Raw genomic sequence first — 18447 nt, forward strand, 5'->3', positions numbered from 1 at the left:
CTCATGCTAACTCTGTTGTATCAACATTCACCCAGGCTGAAGCTGCGGCGCAGCAGCAGCGGGAGCAGCGGAGCCACTGAGCCACTGAGCCGACGATCATTTCCGACAGCTCCGTATGGATTTGACGTCGGCGTACATTGATGTTTTTCAAAGGGTCGTTATCTGGGAATTTCGAAGATGAGGGAACCGTGTGACCTTAAGCACTTCGTGAAGTGAGTATCTTACGAACCACTTATTTTTTACGCAGGTGTGCGTTACTTGTTAGAAAAGCAGTTCAGTATACACACAAGACAAAACATCATCGGCTAACATGCTAGTAAAGCCGGGTGTGCAGACTCGAGTACATGTGTTGATTGTATTTAAAACATGCAAACGCAAATAAGACTCACACGATCACAACATCAGAATAAACCTTTCAGGGTAATTGTAATTGTTAACAAACATGTGGTACAACCCAGAGAGTGGTACGCAGACCACAAGTTACCATCAGTAGAATGTGCCTACAAGCTGCTAGTTCGCTAAGCTTACTAGCATCACCCATGCTAGTAGACTTCTCGATTAGCCGCCTTCGTTTATACGCGATTGTTTACCTTTTGGGCTGACGGAAAACACATTTCCCTGCTTAACTTGATTTATAAATTGTCAATATAAATCATTAGCAGGCGTTGAGTTGTTTGCAAGTCAACATAATCAATAGCAATTTAGGAAGCTAAACATAAGCGATTGCTATCTCTTAAGAAGGCCCACGAAAGCTCACTGTTCGTGTTAGCTTAGCTGGTATATGTGATGTTTACATTTATGTATAAATCAACGTCAAATTCGAAACAAATACGTTTATCCTGACTATCTGCCTATTGGCTATATATATATGTGTGTATGTGTTGTAGTAAATTGTAGGCACGCATTTGGAAATATTTAATTATGGTTAAGTAGGTTAGCTACACATCCTCTTTCACAGTGGACACATACATCCATTTAAAGGCCATGTTTTGGCTGTGTCCATTCCTCACGCACAGGCTATGCTTAAGTCAGTTGAATAATTCAAATCGATTCATAATTCAAATATAGTTTGTTTTTCACATCGGTGTTAGTTTGTTCTTTCACTGAAGTCTTAATTCTGTAGACACCCTTTGTTTACAGTTGTTGCCATTTGCTCCCCATTTACAGTTATGACAATGACATGCATGTTCTCACTCTGCACCCATGCTCATGATCGATCTTCTTCTTTTGCCCATGATGGGACTATAAATGAACCGCTGATTTATGTCACTTTTTTGTTTTCCATGCTGCTGGAATGCAGTTGAAGCTCCTGCAGTAACGATTAATATCCCACTGAGAAAAGTGGACATGTCTTTTGTCTCATAGCAGACATACTCATGAAAGATGTGCAACTGTGCAAAGATTGATAAGGGGGATCTTGTGAAGGGGTGTCTGCAGATGTTTATACTCAACGGCTAAAAGCATGTGAGGCAGCAGGCTTTTTAACATGTGTTAATGCAGTGCAGTTTATTTTGCACTTGTTAAATTACTACCTTTGTATGACCACCTTCAAACACTGATTATGATCTCAAAAGAGACCCTGACAGATATGTTGTAAACTGTTGTGGACCAACAAGACTCAGTTTACCTAAACTCTATCTTTCTTTTTGTCAGGTGTGCCATCACTTTGGAGGGCTCATTTCACTGATTTGGAATATACTTGGCCAGCAGCCTGTTGAGGCCCACTAATCCTAGATGAGTTTCTCAATGGACACTTTACTCAGGTCAGAAATCAGGCAGTGTAAACTCCAGCTCTTGGTGAAAATAATGTAGTTTGATGTGGATTTGACAGAAAATGTATGTGGTTACAAAGTTGTGTGTTGCCTTTGACATTCAAGTACACAAAACTGTCCTCCGAAAAAAAAACATGGCCTTTTTTCTGTTTTAAGCCTTTTATTTAATCCTCCCTGGCCAGGATGTTGTCTGACAAATAAACCCAATGCTTGGTGTTCATAATACCTTTGGAAATACATTATTATACTTGATGTAAACGTTGCACCAAAAAGGGTGAAGTACTAGGTTGAGTAGGTCCAGTTTATCAATCATAGAATTAATTATAGTTTAAGCCATTACTGTATAACTATACGTCCCGGCAGCAGTGTCCTATTTTAAAGATCAGGAAGGCATACATGACCCAATTGTTGCCTAGTAGCACATGTACTGAGCTAGCCTTAGAAAATTGTGAGACAAAAGTAGGAAAATCCTAATTGTTTACATTTTCACATTTATCATGTAAACCTAGTTTTTGACTATATTCAACAATAATATAACAACTATAGAAAATTTGGAGAGTCCGGTTCTTTTTTTAATGTTTACTTGAAACTTGAATACAGTAGAAATAATAAATTGCTTTTGTGGTCATTACATCATTTACTTAAGTGAAATGTAGGTGGGCTAGATCTGCACAAAAGGGGTGTTGTTTAAGTAGTTTTGCAGCAAGTGTTAATCGGCCAAATAAGTACTCTCTGAGTTTCCAGCCGTTCATTGTGGCAGTGATGCGGTGGAAAATTGTTAGGTGTCAAATTGTAACTAAAACCAAAGAGGGGTTTTCTTAGTGTGTTTGGCTGAATTCAAGTTTTTAATTTATAGTACATTGTATGTGATTAGCAAATAGGGTCAGAAATTGTCGTCAACAGCACACCTGCTCATTTATTAATGTTGCATGTAAGGAAACAGAAGATTTCAGTGCAAGATGTATGTATGTGTGTCGGTTGATGCATGTTGTCATATATTGATGATCTTAAAGTTGTGACAAATTTGTATGTACTGTGACAAAGTATTTATTTCCCTTCTTTCTTGTCCCCATGTTCTTCTGTAAACACAGAGAGGAGGGGAGCGGTGCCTCGGTAAGTTTTAACACAAAGCTATTGAAACCTTGATAAACCTATGTTATGATACAATGCCAATTTTTATTTTCCATTTAACTTATGTTGGGCATTTATTTGTGTTCTCCTCTTTTATTGTAGGTAAAGGTTGAGGGTCTATCCAAAGCAGCTCTAATAAAAAGCCTATCTCCCAGAGTGATGCTGTCCAACCATTTTTTGCCTAAAGGGACCAAAACGAAGGTCAACCTGGAGGATCAGGGTCGTCAGAAAGTGTCCTTCAGCTTCGCACAGACCAAGAAGCCACTACAGAGTCTGTTCTTCGTTCCTGCCAGTCCCGACAAGTCTGTCACTGAACCCCTGGCTGCCCTGTCACAGTCACCCTCCAACAAAGGAGGGCAGAGTACAGATGGCAAAACTGAACAAAACCAGACACCCACGGTGCCAATATCAGTTGCTGAGACACCTCAAACGCCAGTCTCCCCAGCCACTAAATTGAAACCAGACTTGGCAAAGATGCATTTCAAGAAGCAAATTCTTAGTATCTCTGTGACTGAAGAGAAATCTGTTTTGCCAGAAGACCAGCATTCAACTGAATTACCAGGTTTGCAGAACTCTACAAGTAAGAATGCTACTGAATTCCCTATACCCGAGCCTCAGAATATTGTTAATGTTTGTTCATCCGAGAATGCTCACATTGAAGCTTCTGAGACGAGGGTACCCTTGTGCCACAAGAAGCCTACTGCCTCCTCAGGAAAAGCTGGAGATACTTCCAGCAGTACTGAGCATAATAACAAGGTATCCCAAAGGAAAACCAGGTCAGAATCTGATGGAGATTCAGTGGAGATGTCTTCCAGTCGCAAATCTGTTGATTCCAAAAGTAAAAACTCTGACAGCAGAATTAAAGAAGTAAAGAAGTCTTCCTCTATTTCACATGTGGAGGAGAAGGAGAAGATTTCCTCAAAGTGGTCAGAGAGTCACGAAAGGTCTTCTAGTTATTCCAAATCAGACCGTGACTCTAGACACACATCATCTCGGTCAGCTCGATCAGATAAAGATCGCAGAAGGTCAAGGTCTAGGTCGCGATCACGATCCCGAGGGTCTCGGACTAGTTCATCTCACTCCAGATCAGAGAGGTCCAGAGGAGACAGAGGATCACGCTCTGAAAGGTCTTACTATCATGACTCTGACCGGAGATCACACAGGAGTTCTCCACGCAGAGAGAGAAGGTCCTCTCGGTCACGCACTGACAGAACTAGAGATAGTTCTGACTCGGAGGATGACCATAGAAAGACGAGGACAAGGACAAGTGATTCAAGTAGATCGTCTGTACATTCTAGCTCCTATAAAGAGTCAAAGACATCCTATTCAAAACCTGAGAAAGCCCATAAATCTTTAGACTCTCCTCAATCTTCAGAGATAGATAGAAGAACGCAATCATCAAAATCTGAAAGGATTTCAAAGCGATTATCAGACTCTGATTCCCAGCGTAAATGGTCTCCTGACCTGAAATCTAGTGCCCATAACAAGTCAAAGACCGACAGCAAATCCTCTTCCTCCAGTATGCATACCCACTCCCAAACATATGAAAAATTCCATAAAAGTAGCTCAAGTGAGTCTGAAGGAGATCATAAGGAAAAATTCCAGTCATCTAACAGAGGCTCTGGCTCAGATGAAAAGAGTAAAAACTCTCAAATCAAATCCAGTAGGCTGGACTCAAATCACACGACACTTTCGAGTTCTTCTGCAAAAACCACTGGATATGATAGACAATCGGATGACATGGTTCAGAGTCCTGAAAAGGCACTGCCCTGTGCAACAGCCACAGATCATGTTTATCAGAGTGAAAAAGAAAAATCAGATGTTCACTGGGACGTAACTGAACATATTGATCAGCATGACGGAGAAACGGTTTCATGTACTGAAAAAAGTTTGCAAGAATCATCACCCAGAAGACCAGAAGAATCCAAATTAGATCTTGAAGATGAGAATGAAAATGCCTCGGATATAACATCAAGCGAAAGCCTAAAAGAAGTAAATGCCGCCCTGGAAAATTTGACTGATATGAAGGATAGCCTCTTTTCTAACAATCATACACATGTGAACTCTCCTGCAACTGTTTTAGGTTCATGCAGTAGTAATGATGGTGTCGTGTGCAGCCAGGACGAGAAAGTATTTGACTGTTCATCAGGGCCTGATCTGTCTCTACCTGATACAGCAGATGTACCTGTCACATGTGATGTATGGCAGAACACTATACCAGAGGTTGCTGAGCTGAATACAGTTGGTGAACAGTCCGACACAGGTGTACCACCTAAATTGGAGTCATCACATCTTGAGTCTGAGAACCAGCTAATATGTGGCCTGCAAAGTATGGATGCAATTAAAAAGAGCAGTGCCAGAAGGTCCCGGTGGGATATCGTTGGGCAGAATACTTTTGAGGGTGATCTTTCACAGAGGACATTCAGTGTAGAGAATACACCTACTGTTAAAAAAGTAATATCTGTCAAGAAGATAGAGTTTTCTAAAGACGGTAACCAACAAGACTGTGACATTCAAGATACTATTGAACAAGAAGCTGAAAGACATTCCACACTGGTCAAGCAGATTGAGATCTCTAAGCAGCAGGTTTGCTTAGACAGCATGTCCATGGCTGATAAATACAAAGACCAAAGTGAGCCATCACAAGCAACAACCAGGATTGACTGCTCTGTCTTAAAACTGACTTCTCTTCAAACAATGAGAATGGATGAGTCTCTGTGCATGGATGACACATCACAGGTTGATACAGCCGCAAATATTAAGAGTTGGAACGGAAATGATCCTTATGAAAAACCAAAGGATACTGATAAAAAATGTAAATTGATCAAAGGAGCATCACCGCAACAGGATGCATTAGGAGGAGAGAGCGAGGCCAGTGATAGTGACAACTCGGAATACGACTCGGATTGTGATGAGGCTATAAGGCGATTGCACTCTGTGGTGGTGGTGCCAAAAAATTCTTCTCTAACAATGGATACACGGAAAACAGGAGCTTCACGTAGTCCTACAAATATTTCAGCGCTGCACAGTGATAATACCCCTGAATACTCAAATCGATTTGGCTCGCAACAAAGAAGAGGTAGCCTTCCCAGTGTATTTGGGGAGACCAGTGGTCCATGTGCTGATGTAAATGACTCATTCAGCAGCAGTATGTTGTGTCAGTCCCAGAGTAATATGATTGATAGTACCAGTCACTCGGAAGGTTCCAGCACTGTCGGTGCCCTGCCCTACATGGTTGGCCATATCAGTGCCCATGCAAGTGCCACAGATTCTGCCCACAGTCTTGATGATTTCCGACAACATGAACAAGAGCAGAAACGGCAAAGTTCAAGCAGCAGAAGTGAACAGTTGTACTCCCATTATCAACATGGGGAGTTAGCAAATGCTGACAATATCAGTGACAAGAATGAAGTAAACCTGGGTTGGGATTTTTCACAACTAGAGCAGCCAAGTAGTACCTACCAGCAACCCGATAGCAGTCATGGGCCACAGTTACCAAATGCTAAACTGACAGGAACTTCTCTTGAGGAACAGGAACTCGGGCAGAGTAATGCTTTGTGGAGCTGTCAATCCCCACACATGCAGACTAGCAGGAAACCCTACCTCCATGCACAAGAACATTATCAGGATCCTGCAGGTGAAATCCATCCTGATTCCCTAACTAATGACCATGGTGACTACAGTGGGGATTTACAGGGGCACGAAATAAGTAGTAACAGCAGGGGTTCTGTTGTCCCTGACCCTCCAAGAGAAGACAATTTTAAACCCCACAGAGGCAGAGGGCCACCCAAGAAAAGACGCCCGGAGATTGAATCTGATTCAGACAATGAGGCAGAGGCTGGGCCAGCAGGCAAAAGGGAGCGGCACGGTGATCCTGACATCTCGAAGGGAACTCTTGCCACAGCCGAGGTGGTCCTTCCATCACTCGCTCTGCGAGACTTTCGAGATGCCAGTAAATGGAAAGACCAGGCCAAGTCAAAAAAGATGCCTCCTTACTTTGACTTGATCGAGGAGAACCTGTACTTGACTGAGAGGTAAGGTGTTTTCCAACCTGAGTGACACATTATCCAACATAATTTAAGTATTTTCAGATTCAAGCTGTAATTAACAAAAAAATATTTATATATGTTTAGAAAGAAGAGCAAATCTCATCGAGATATCAAGAGAATGCAGTGTGAGTGTCCAATGCTGCCGAGAGAGGAACGTTCAAAGGGAGCATTCTCATGCGGGGAAGACTGTTTAAACCGGCTGCTGATGATTGAGTGGTAAGTTGAGAAACTGTACTGCAGGGTTTCTTTGAAAAGCCAGAAATTCCAGAATGACGCATTAAACTGGATTGCTCATAAGGTATTACTAAGTATTGTTCAAAAAGTTTTTTGGTACCATGACAAAGTATGTTTATTACTTGAGCTAAAATAAAATCTTGTAAAATAGTTCACTTGATAAGACAAGAGCTGGTAAAAACATATATGATATGGCTTACCACTTGCATTCTGTCACACTCAAAAATCATAGGATCTTTTTCTCAGATTTTGTCTTTACCTTTCTACGTTCCAGCTCATCACGGTGCCTGAATGGAATGTACTGCTCCAATCGACGGTTTCAGATGAAACAACATGCAGACTTTGACGTTATCCTCACAGAAGATAAAGGCTGGGGACTGCGTGCAGCCAAAGACCTGGTTCCGTAAGCTACTTACATTTTTTGCTACCATATTTTAAAATTAATAATTTGCAAATTGCAAAAGTTTACAAAAGCCGTACATGTAGGTTACAATAACACTGGCATGTGTGTTCATAAATGAACTTTATTCCAAAATGAACTATGTACATCTTAAACATGTTCTCAAATGCAATTTTTGTGGACAGATGAGTCAATTGTCAAACTTTTTGGTTTTTGCTGCCATCGTAGAAACACCTTTGTGCTTGAATACTGTGGTGAGGTCTTGGACCACAAGGAGTTCAAAACCAGAGTGAAAGAATATGCTCGCAATAAAAACATCCATTATTACTTCATGGCTCTAAAAAACAATGAGGTAAGAATATGAGGCATTGTATTTTTTTTGTTAATATTTAAAGTGCAATATGTTATTTTTTAAAGCCTCTGGCAGAAATAGGTGACATTGTCTTTTGCCTCTTCAGATCATCGATGCAACTTTGAAGGGTAACTGCTCTCGGTTTATGAACCACAGCTGCGAGCCCAACTGCGAGACTCAAAAGGTACATTGGCAAAATGAAGCTCTGTGATGATACAATTCCTGGTCAACCTACTAAAACTTGAATTGCTTGATGATATATATATATATATATATATATTTTTTTTTTTAATCTATTTTCAGTGGACTGTTAATGGTCAGCTCAGAGTTGGGTTCTTCACCACCAAGGCTGTCGGCGCTGGAACTGAACTGACATTTGATTACCAGTTCCAGAGATACGGGTACTGTTTGTCTGCAGTTATTTTTTCCTCACACTTAAATTTTGCACTTTTGGCATTTAAACTGTACATATGTATATCATTACTAGACTCCAAAACTATGAAATAGCACATGGAATTATGTCTTAAACCATAATATGTTTTATATTTTAGATTTTGATGCCAGCTTTGAGCACCTCTGGCATTTCTTTAATCAGATACACAAGGTAGTTACCTGGTTTTAAGTTACCAGGTGTGCTTTATCAGGAGTTGATATGTGGAATTTTGTGACTTAATGTGGTTGGTACACAATTTTATTCCATGAATAGCAATATTTGACTACTGTTATAATTCATAGTATGGCACGAATGACAAGTAAAGAGAAGTGTCAGTCCATCATTAATTACTACTCAAATGGTCAGCTCGTCAGTAGGTTCTGCTGAAGCCTGATAACGACCCATTTATTTGAATCAAGAGTGTTTTGTAGCAGGAAAACACCTAAAACATGCAGGACAGTGTTCTCCCCAGGACCAGGAGTGAGAAAATTAAGAGTTGCCTCTGCTATAGAGGATACATCCATTAGAGTTACCAACCTGCAAATTAAGGGCACCTCAGATTAAAACCTACATAAATGCTTCAAATGTGTCAAGTAGCGCATCTAGACACATGTAGACACATCTCAACATTGCTCGGGCCAAAAAAACAAACAAGGAATGGTCATTAGACCAGTGGTAATCTGTGCTGAGTCCAAATTTGAGATTTTTGGTTATACCTGCCATGTCATTGCGAGGTGAAGAAAAAGTAAGGAGATGGTCTCTTTGTGTGTGGTTCCCACCGTGAAACATGGAGGAGGTGTGATGGGTGGGATTGCTTTGCTGGTAATTCATTCAAAATTCAAGGCACTCTTAACCAGCTTGGCTACCACAGCATTCTGCAATTACATGCCATCCCATCTAGTTTGCACTGAGTGGGCCATAATTTGTTTTTCAACTGGACAATGACCCTAAGCACACCTCCCGGTGATAGAAATGGTATTTGTTTAAGGAGTGATGGAGTGCTTTGCCTCTACAGTCACCTCACCTAAACACAATTTGGGATGAGCTGGACCACAGAGTGAACACAATACAATTCAATGCTCAGTACCTTTGGGAACTCCTTCGATACTGTTGGGGAACCTTTCTAAGCAACTTCCTCTTGAATCTGAGAGAATTTGAAGAATCTAAAATATAAAACATATTCTGGTTTGTGAAGTATGTTTCCATTTACCACATACTATCATATAAAGACTGTTCCTTTATCGTCTTCAAGTTTCATGTACAATGTAAAAAAAAAAGAATAAAAAAAACAATGAATGGTACAATATGGAAGTCTTAAAAGCTTGTGGGTTTATCTTTTTTTTATTATTATTTAATTCTCCAGCAAAGAGGCACAGAAATGCTTCTGTGGTGCACCCAGCTGCAGAGGCTTCCTGGGTGGAGAGAACAGAGTCAGTGTTCGAGCTGCTGGAGGGAAGATGAAGAAAGACCGTAGTCGAAAGAGTGCTCTCACCACAGTGAGTTCTTTGATTCATATCCTTAAGTTTTTCCTGTCATCTGTTTGACTAAACTTTGATGGGGTGAAGGGGGGAAAGTTCAGTTTGTGGTGAAGTGAGACTAACTGGTGTGGTGGTGAGTGGATATCCCAGTATTATTAAATGTAGATTTGACACTTTACTGGAGTAGCTCTATGAATCTTATTGTACTTAAATGCAATGACAATAAAGGCATTATATTCTATTCTATTCTATATATCATTGATAATATAGTAAACATTGAGATAAACATGTAGAAAAATGCGCATTACCCAGTTAATTGTAAAGTGTGTTGCAATCCTATTACAATAACGTATTTGCTGTCGTGATGTTGATGAAAAATAAACATTGTAATTGATAACGTGACGTTGTCCTTTCACAGGTTGATGAGGAACTGGAGGCGTTACTGGAGAATGGAGAAGGCCTGTATGATGAGAAACAGGTGGTGTCTCTCTGCAGGCTAATGGTCCGAGTGGAAACCATGGAGCAGAAACTCACATGTCTCAAGCTCATAAGAGTATGACCAGACTAGATTGATATAAATAATTTGTTTACTTACCTGTCGTTGTTGAGTTGTTGCTCTGTGTTAGTTGTTATCATGATTCTCACCATGTTATATGTTTGTGTTTCTCAGGATACTCAAAACGCATCATGCCTAAAACAGTTCTTGGACCATCATGGATTGTCTTTGCTGTGGATCTTCATGGTGGAGCTTTCCGAGGCGAAAGGCAACAGCGCCAATAATATCAAACTGCAGTTAGAGGTTAGGTGCATCTTTGGTTGGACCCGTTAAATCATTCATATACAGCTATTTCTTGCTTGATTGCTTATGGTATATTCTGTTAACATATTATGAACGGTATGCTAACGGTATATTCTGTTAACAGATTATGAAGACCCTGGCTGTCCTTCCCATCTCAACTAAGAACATGTTGGAAGAGAGCAGAGTCCTGACCTTTATTCAGCGCTGGGCCCAAACAAAAACTCTCCCTCAACCTGCTGAGATGGATGGCTACTCCAGTGAGAACACCTCCCGTGCTCAAACACCCCTCAACACTCCTGATGGTTCCTCCACCAAAATGGGACCAGAATTGGATGCCGACGCCTCCAAACCTGCTGTATACCGCCGCCTTAAAATCATCAGTGAAAACAGTCTGGACAGTGCATCTGATGCCAGCAAAGCTTCCGATGGGAAGGAGGAGGAGGAGGAAGAAGAAGACGATGATGAAGAAGACGAGTCCTCAAATGCAGCACATTTGGACGCCAAACAACTAACGGCAGAACCAGTGTGTGAAACTGCAGAACCAACAAAAGATACAATTGAAGAGTCGGAGAAGGAGGAGAAACCGGAAGAAAAGGAGGAGAAACAGGAAGAAATAGTAATGTCCTCAATCAGCCAGGACGAAGCTCAACCTGAGGAGCTAAAAGACAAAATAGAGTTGGAAGTTGAGAATATGGACATTGAGAAAAAAGAGGACACAATTGATGATGTGAAGGATGAACTTCAGAATGAGTCGATTGAAATTATTGACAAACAGGAAGGAGAAGGTGAACAGAACAGTCTGGTAGTGACTGAAACAACCGAAATGGATAGTGACAAGTCTGCTGTAAATGTAAATGTTCTAGAGTCAGAGAGCGAGCCCATCGATACAGACGTCGCTGATGTTTCATCTGAGCCTCCACAAGAGCAGATGGAAGTCCAGATTGAGATGGAAGAAGTTGACAAAGCTTCTCCTGGCAATGAGGCACAACTTTTTGAATCTACTTCTGATGTCCCCCCAAGCGTTGAGATCCCAGAGGCCAGTATGCCCTCAGAGGTGTCAGTGGCCCCTGTGGACCCATCAGTCATAGGAACTCCTTCTCAGGATGAAGAGGAAGGTGTCTCAGATGTAGAGAGTGAGAGGAGTCAAGAGCCCCAGCTCACTGCTTTGGACATTTGTGGCATGGCTGCCAGGCTTCTGGACACCTGGAAGGATCTAAAGGTGAGACAATGTCAAACATGCATAAAGCGAACTGCCTTTCTGTTTGTGATTTGTATGCATGCTATTGTAGTACTAAGCTCTTAAGTCAAAGTTGTCCTTGACCTTTCAGGAGGTGTACAGAATACCAAAGAAGAGTCAGGTGGAAAAGGAGTCAAGTGGTAAGTTACACCAAAGCAGATTTTTCGCATTATTTTTTTTCCTCTACATATGGTTTTAAGTTATGTTTCTTTGTCTTTACAGATCGCAGCCGAGATCGAGAGACAGCTTTGACACCGCGAGCCACGTCTGGTAGCCGAGAACGTGAAAGGGAGAGGGAGAGGGAGAGAGAGCGTGACCGAGACAGGGATTATGACCGAGATCGAGACTGGGACAGGGAAAGAGAGAGAGATCGCGATCGGGACCGAGATCGTGATAGAGATCGGGACCGTGACCGGGACAGAGACCGCGATCGTGACCGCGATCGTGACCGTGATCGAGAACGAGGCTCTGACAAAACTCCCCGCAGCACTGAAAGGCGGAGAAGACGCTCTCCTTCCCCACCATCATCTTATGACAGGAGCAGCCGACGCACTGAGGAACGGTAAGACCTGTTATTGGTGTATCACTGTGAAGTGTACCTTTTTACATAGATAAATGCATTTTTATCATTCACAAATGTTGTTCTGATTTATTTTCTCCTATTTTAGGTTTGATCCATCTAACAGCAACAAGACACCAAGGGGTGTTGGTGGCAAAGAGCGCAACAAGTTGTCGACAGAGGAACGCAGAAAACTCTTTGAGCAGGAGGTTGCTCAGAGGGAAGCCCAGAAACAACAACAACTTCAGCAGCAGCAGCAGCAGCAGCAGCAGCAACAACAGCAGCAGCAGCAGCAGCAGCAGCAGCAGCAGCAACAACAGCAGCAGCAGCAACAACTCCAAGCTATGGCTTATGACCCTGCTCTGGCCTACGTCTCCAGCCCTGGCTTCATCACGTACCCCCCTGGATATCCCATCCAGACCTTTGTGGATCCAACCAACCCAAATGCAGGTAAAGTGCTGCTCCCCACTCCTGCAATTGATCCTGCTTTGAGCTATGAACAGACTCCTCCTCAGCATCTCATCTCAGATATGGGACTGACCTCTCCATCCTCCACTTCCCAAGCCGCTCCAGTGTCCAGTCTTCCTCAGCACATCACCACCACCAACCTCTCCACTGGAAACCCTCAGCAGTATGCCCAGCCGGCCGTAGCAACCCAGGATGGAGGTGTAGCTGTCCTCTCTGTTCCAGCCCAAACGCCGCCCCAGGTGCAGAGCCAGCAAAGCTACGCCACTCTTTGGGACCCCAGCACTCAGCAAGCTGTGACAGTGCAGACCCAGCCAGCACAACAGTATGCCACAGCTCCAGCACCACCCCCAACACAGACGGCCATCTATTACCAAGGCCAGCCATGTCAAACTATCTACAGTATACCTACGGCATACCCACAGGCTAACACTCCAGTCATACAGGTAGGCACTTTTTATTATATTCATATTCTGTAATTACTTTCTTTAATGAACAGTTTAAAAATGATAGATTGATTTGTGTGCAAATAAATCAAACCAAGCTTAAGAATTCTGATATAAATGGCTAATTTAACCATACTTCTATCATATTTCAAAATATTATATAATAAAGCTCAATTGTTATGGCAAATTAAACCAGCATATTTAGCATGTATTAACTAATGCAGTAAAGTAAATCAATCAAATGTTGTTGGGTAGAGGTTCACAGCAGCAGTGTAATTCTGCACATAAATAAATGTTTTTGAATATATTCTAATGCACTTCATGTTCCCTGTTGTTTCTCAAGGCATACACTGAACCCACAGCCAGCTACCTACATGGCCAGCCAGTGTATCCTGGCCATCAACAAGGAGTGGTGGTGCAGCAGGCAGGCACCGTCACGACAATAGTTACATCCCAAACTGTGCAACAGGTAACACTCCATACAAATCCATCCAAAGCTCCATATATAGATCAGGGGTTCTCACTCCTGGTGTTGGGGAGCATCAGTCCTGCATGTTATAGGCGTTTCCCTGCTCCATCGCACCTGATTCAAATAAACGGCTCGTTATCAGGCTTCAGCAGACGAGCTGACCATTTGAATCAGGTGTGTTTGAGCAGGGAAACGTCTAAAACATGCAGGACAGTGGCTCCCAGTGACCAGGAGTGAGAAACCCTGATATAGATGGACAGTGTGGCCACAAGGGGGTAGTATACATTCAAATTATGCTTATCTGACAAGCTGTGATAGTCCTAGAGCTAACAAAGATCCTGTTAAGATGTAACTCAAGTAGGTTTGTCAAAATGATACAAACAGTATGTATGTAAACTCCAACTCATCATACAGCTTATTTTTTGTTTTCTCACAAATAGTTGTATTAATGACTAAGTAAAGATACTTGGAATCACTGCTGATGCTTCTTTTCTGTCTCTTCTCTCAAGGAAATGATTGTACCCAACAATGTGATAGACCTTCCTCCACCATCTCCCCCCAAAGCCAAAACTATCGTCCTACCTCTCAACTGGAAAGTGGCTCGGGACCCTGAAGGCAAGATCTACTACTACCATATTGCCACGAGGTTGGTGTCACAGTATCTCTATACAATATGTGTATACATATGTGTTTGGGCCTCTCGAAAGGCCATTTGAGTGTTTCTATGACGCATTACTTCCCTCTGCACATCAGGCAAACACAGTGGGACCCTCCAACATGGGACGGAAGTAGCGATAGCACCAGCGTGGACCATGAATCTGAGATGGACCTAGGAACACCGACGTATGACGAGAATCCCTCTAAGGTGAGCTTTTAATTTTAATTTTTCACTTTTGGCTTGAACAGAAATAGTGGAAAAAGGTGAAGAAGCGATATTAAGCTCTTGTTTTCTCAGGAAGTTTGTGCTTGAATGCAAAACATACAGTAATTATAGTGTTTGCTCCTCGAGGTAATTGAAGATGCTGCACTAGTGATTACTTTCAGCTGTGTTTTAAGACCGAGGGAAAAACAAGGAAAAAACCTCTATACAACACTATTTTCAGTCAGTGTTTCATTCTCACCAGTGACTTCTCCCCGCACAGACATGAGTCTTTAAAAGTGAATGCACTTGCCCCACCCCCAACTCAACTGTCTGTCCCTTGCCTCAAGGTTGCGCAGGGAGGGAGGGAGGGAGGGAGGAAGGGGGGGCGGGAGGGGTGTCTTTGCTCATCTTCTCTCCCTCTGCCTTGTTTGTTTTATTTTGTCATTTTTATCCTAACTTTGAGAATAATGAAAGCCATCTGGAAGACCTGGCATTTATTTGCAGTTTCTTTATCTACATCCCTTTTCAGGAGCGTCTTAAAAGATGTATCAGTTACCCACCAAAGCTGAAGTGGTGAAATTCATGTTTTTATGCAAAGCTTCCTGTGAGCTACATGGTCACAAACTATTCTCCAGCGTCTTGCCTGGGTAGTTGGGTTGTTCATGTAGAGCTTTTAAGGATATAGTACTTGCTGCTGCTGCACACATGCACACAACTCGGTTTCACGTTTTTTTTTTGTCCTTGGCAAAGTCTGCGTGCGTGTATGTGTGAATTCTTTGTGCTCGCTTTTGATCCTCACCACTTTGTTGTGGGTGTAGCCAGTCAGCTGTTGCCCGCCTGCCTTTGCTGTTGAAGGCCGAGGCCATGGAGGGAGCATCCTGGCAGGATATCTCTGCTTTCTGTCAAGTAGCTGGTGAGCAGGTGCTGTTTGATACCCCACTGACCTTGATGGCTACTGTTCTGCAGCCAGTTGCCCTGTTTGATTGAGCCTCGTGGGTGGTTATAATAGCATGAGATTACTGAGCTGGGAAGTGCTGTCTTCCACTTCAGGAAAAAAACAGATGGAAATAGAGTTGGGTAGGATTTTGTCTTTGAGATACACTGTCAAATCCAGGGGGATATATTTTTTGACAGAAAATCATAATACGTCTGATCAAACTATTCCTCTCTGCCTCGTTGTTGTTATAGTTTTCCACCAAGACGGCTGAAGCAGACACCTCAAGTGAACTGGCGAAAAAGAGTAAAGAGACGTTTCGCAAAGAGGTGAGCCAGACTCTCTGCCAACGGTGATGTTAAACTCCAGATGTTTCAATTTTCTCTACACCTCTGCCTACTTAAAAGAGAATGTCTTCTATCCATCCATGCAAGTTCCAATTTGTGATGACTCTTTTCCTCTCTTAAAAAATGTTTTTATGTGTGTGTCCACGTGTGTTACTCAGATGTCCCAGTTTATCGTGCAGTGTTTGAATCCTTATCGAAAGCCAGACTGCAAATTGGGACGCATCAGCAACACTGAAGACTTCAAGCACCTGGCTCGAAAGGTACAATTTAAAAACTGAGATGTTTATCCACATTGCTGCTATTGTCCTCTTTCAACCTTTCGTTGGCCTCTACATCGTGGTCAAAGCAGAATGAAAGTATTGGTCACCGCTGAACAAAAGGAAAAGTTTTCAAAGTTTCCCTCAAACCAGAGCTAAATAGTTGAGCTCCCACGATCTCTTTTCTCAGCCACATGTTTTTGTATTCTGCCTCCGCAAGAGACTAAAAACATATTGTACATGTAAACTATTATCTGCCTCTCTTTTGTTTCTCTCATTCCTTTCTAAAAGCTCCTTGCACCAGATATTTCTTTAAAGACCAGTTTGTTTTATCCCCCTCTTCTTCTCAGTAGGTTCATGGATTGTATATATGTCATACTATACACCAAACAGAAAGACGAGCTGTAGTGCACTTATTTAGATTACGTCAAATTATGAAGGGAGACTCTACCACAGCTTGCATATGGTGTTGATGACAATATGTTTAAGTCTTTTCTCATCTCTGCTTAAACTTCCAGCTCACACACGGCGTTATGAATAAAGAGCTGAAGGCTTGCACCAATCCTGAGGACCTCGAGTGTAACGAGAATGTGAAGCACAAGACCAAGGAGTACATCAAGAAGTACATGCAGAGGTTTGGCTCCGTGTACAGGCCCAAGGAGGACACTGAAACTGTGTACTAGCCTCTGAGGCCAGATGTGTCCCACTTGCTTTGCATTAACACAGGACAAGCACAGATTTGCCTTCCCACCCACTCCTTCATGTATGAACTGGTCAGCCTGAACCATGAAGTAGTTTCTTAGCTGTATTTATGACTAAGAATTGCACTGCTGCCCAAGGAGCTCTCCAGGCCCAGTGGATCAGGGGGGAGCCCTGACCTGGAGACTGTTAGAGACTCAAGTGCTGCTGCTGCCGAATGACCTGAGACTCCATCCAGATGCAGTGTTGTTGTTAGGATGACACTGAGGGGTGCTACAGAGACTGAAGTTCTCATTAACTGTTTGATTTTAAGCATATTGTTCCATTTGTGGCTCTTAAATATTACCAAAATGATCACTTCAATTCCACTTTTTAAACTCTTCTGTCTCTGGATGAGGGTTACTCAGTTGAATCAGCTTTGTTATTGCACATATCAGATTACTTCACGTTCCTCTGTTTCCCAAAATGTAGCCATCACAGATAGTCGTCAAGCCCCCCCCCCCCCACGCGCTTTTAACGGAGCAGTGGAGGTCCAAGCTTCCGCTCCTGAAATCCTGCCTTGTTAACCATACAATCCCTGAGCCTCTGTTGTTACTCGGAAGCATGATGTAGGCAGTAAAGAAGTAAAGAGTGGTATCAGTGTCTCTGCTTCAAGTAATTTGCTATTCCCAGGATGAGCTTTTACTTGTGTCACAAATCATCCAGTGTCTAACACGTTGACTAAGGGTTATAGATTAATATTACATGTATTTTATCAATTTATGTATTATTATTATAATAATAATAATAATGGGAGCAGGGTTTGAATGCCATGTTTGTTGTGCCGTTTAGCTGTGTGTCAGTTTTCCCCTCATTTCCTGTCCAACACCTCTCCACAACGTGTTAGTTTGCAGTTTTAACAGTTTCTAAAACATGGACGTGTGATTAGGTTCGTTTTATAGCTCTTGGTCCAGAGTTCGACTCAAACGGTCTCATATTTAATTTGTGTTTCACAGTGGTCAAGGTAGTCTCATTAGCTAGGTTAGGTTTACTGACTTGTTGCAGCCTATTAAATTGCATTAAACAAGGTTTTCAACATATGTACATTGCTTTATATGTGAATATATTGAATAATAGTTTTGGGAAACGTTTAAATAAGCAGACACTTTGTTAAAGGACTATCATTTTATGATTGAAAGTGTAAATAATATGTAAAATTACCAAAGCTGTACACAGGAGACAAGGGTCAGGGAGCACAGTGAGCCCACCCCGTCCTCACCAGCTCAGTCCTCCTGATGATGCAGTTACCACATCAGTCTGTCAAACTTAAGACCCCACTGACTCACAGCCCTTTATTTTATTTCAGTGGTGGGGGCGATTTCCCATGTTTTCTTTCTTATTTTTCTATGTACAAAGTAAGTTTCACCCTACTCTACTGTAAGTATTGTGTAAGCACATTGTCATACTGAGTGTACAAACATTTTAAAAGATAATAAACTTTTTTGTAAAACGATATCCCCGGTTTCCCCTGTCATGCAGTTGAAT

At 42.1% G+C, this 18447-nt stretch overlaps 1 protein-coding gene across 1 annotated transcript; it reads left to right on the top strand.

The window, feature by feature from the left end:
• Positions 1-177: 177 nt before the first annotated feature.
• Positions 178-17050, top strand: setd2 (SET domain containing 2, histone lysine methyltransferase; the record flags this gene model as incomplete). The annotated part of the gene is made up of 22 exons (XM_083896986.1): positions 178-212; positions 2864-2885; positions 3006-6937; positions 7037-7168; positions 7461-7589; positions 7815-7938; positions 8045-8122; positions 8242-8339; positions 9735-9867; positions 10268-10402; positions 10520-10648; positions 10773-11867; positions 11977-12025; positions 12108-12447; positions 12554-12894; positions 13009-13355; positions 13699-13824; positions 14334-14470; positions 14578-14689; positions 15875-15949; positions 16126-16227; positions 16743-17050. 22 exons carry the CDS (start codon positions 178-180, stop codon positions 16905-16907), a joined length of 7836 nt encoding a protein of 2611 aa, XP_083753112.1. The 3' UTR covers positions 16908-17050.
• Positions 17051-18447: the final 1397 nt, after the last annotated feature.

The sequence above is a fragment of the Microchirus variegatus genome (genome assembly GCF_963457635.1).
Source record: "Microchirus variegatus genome assembly, chromosome: 1".
Lineage (NCBI taxonomy): Eukaryota > Metazoa > Chordata > Actinopteri > Pleuronectiformes > Soleidae > Microchirus > Microchirus variegatus.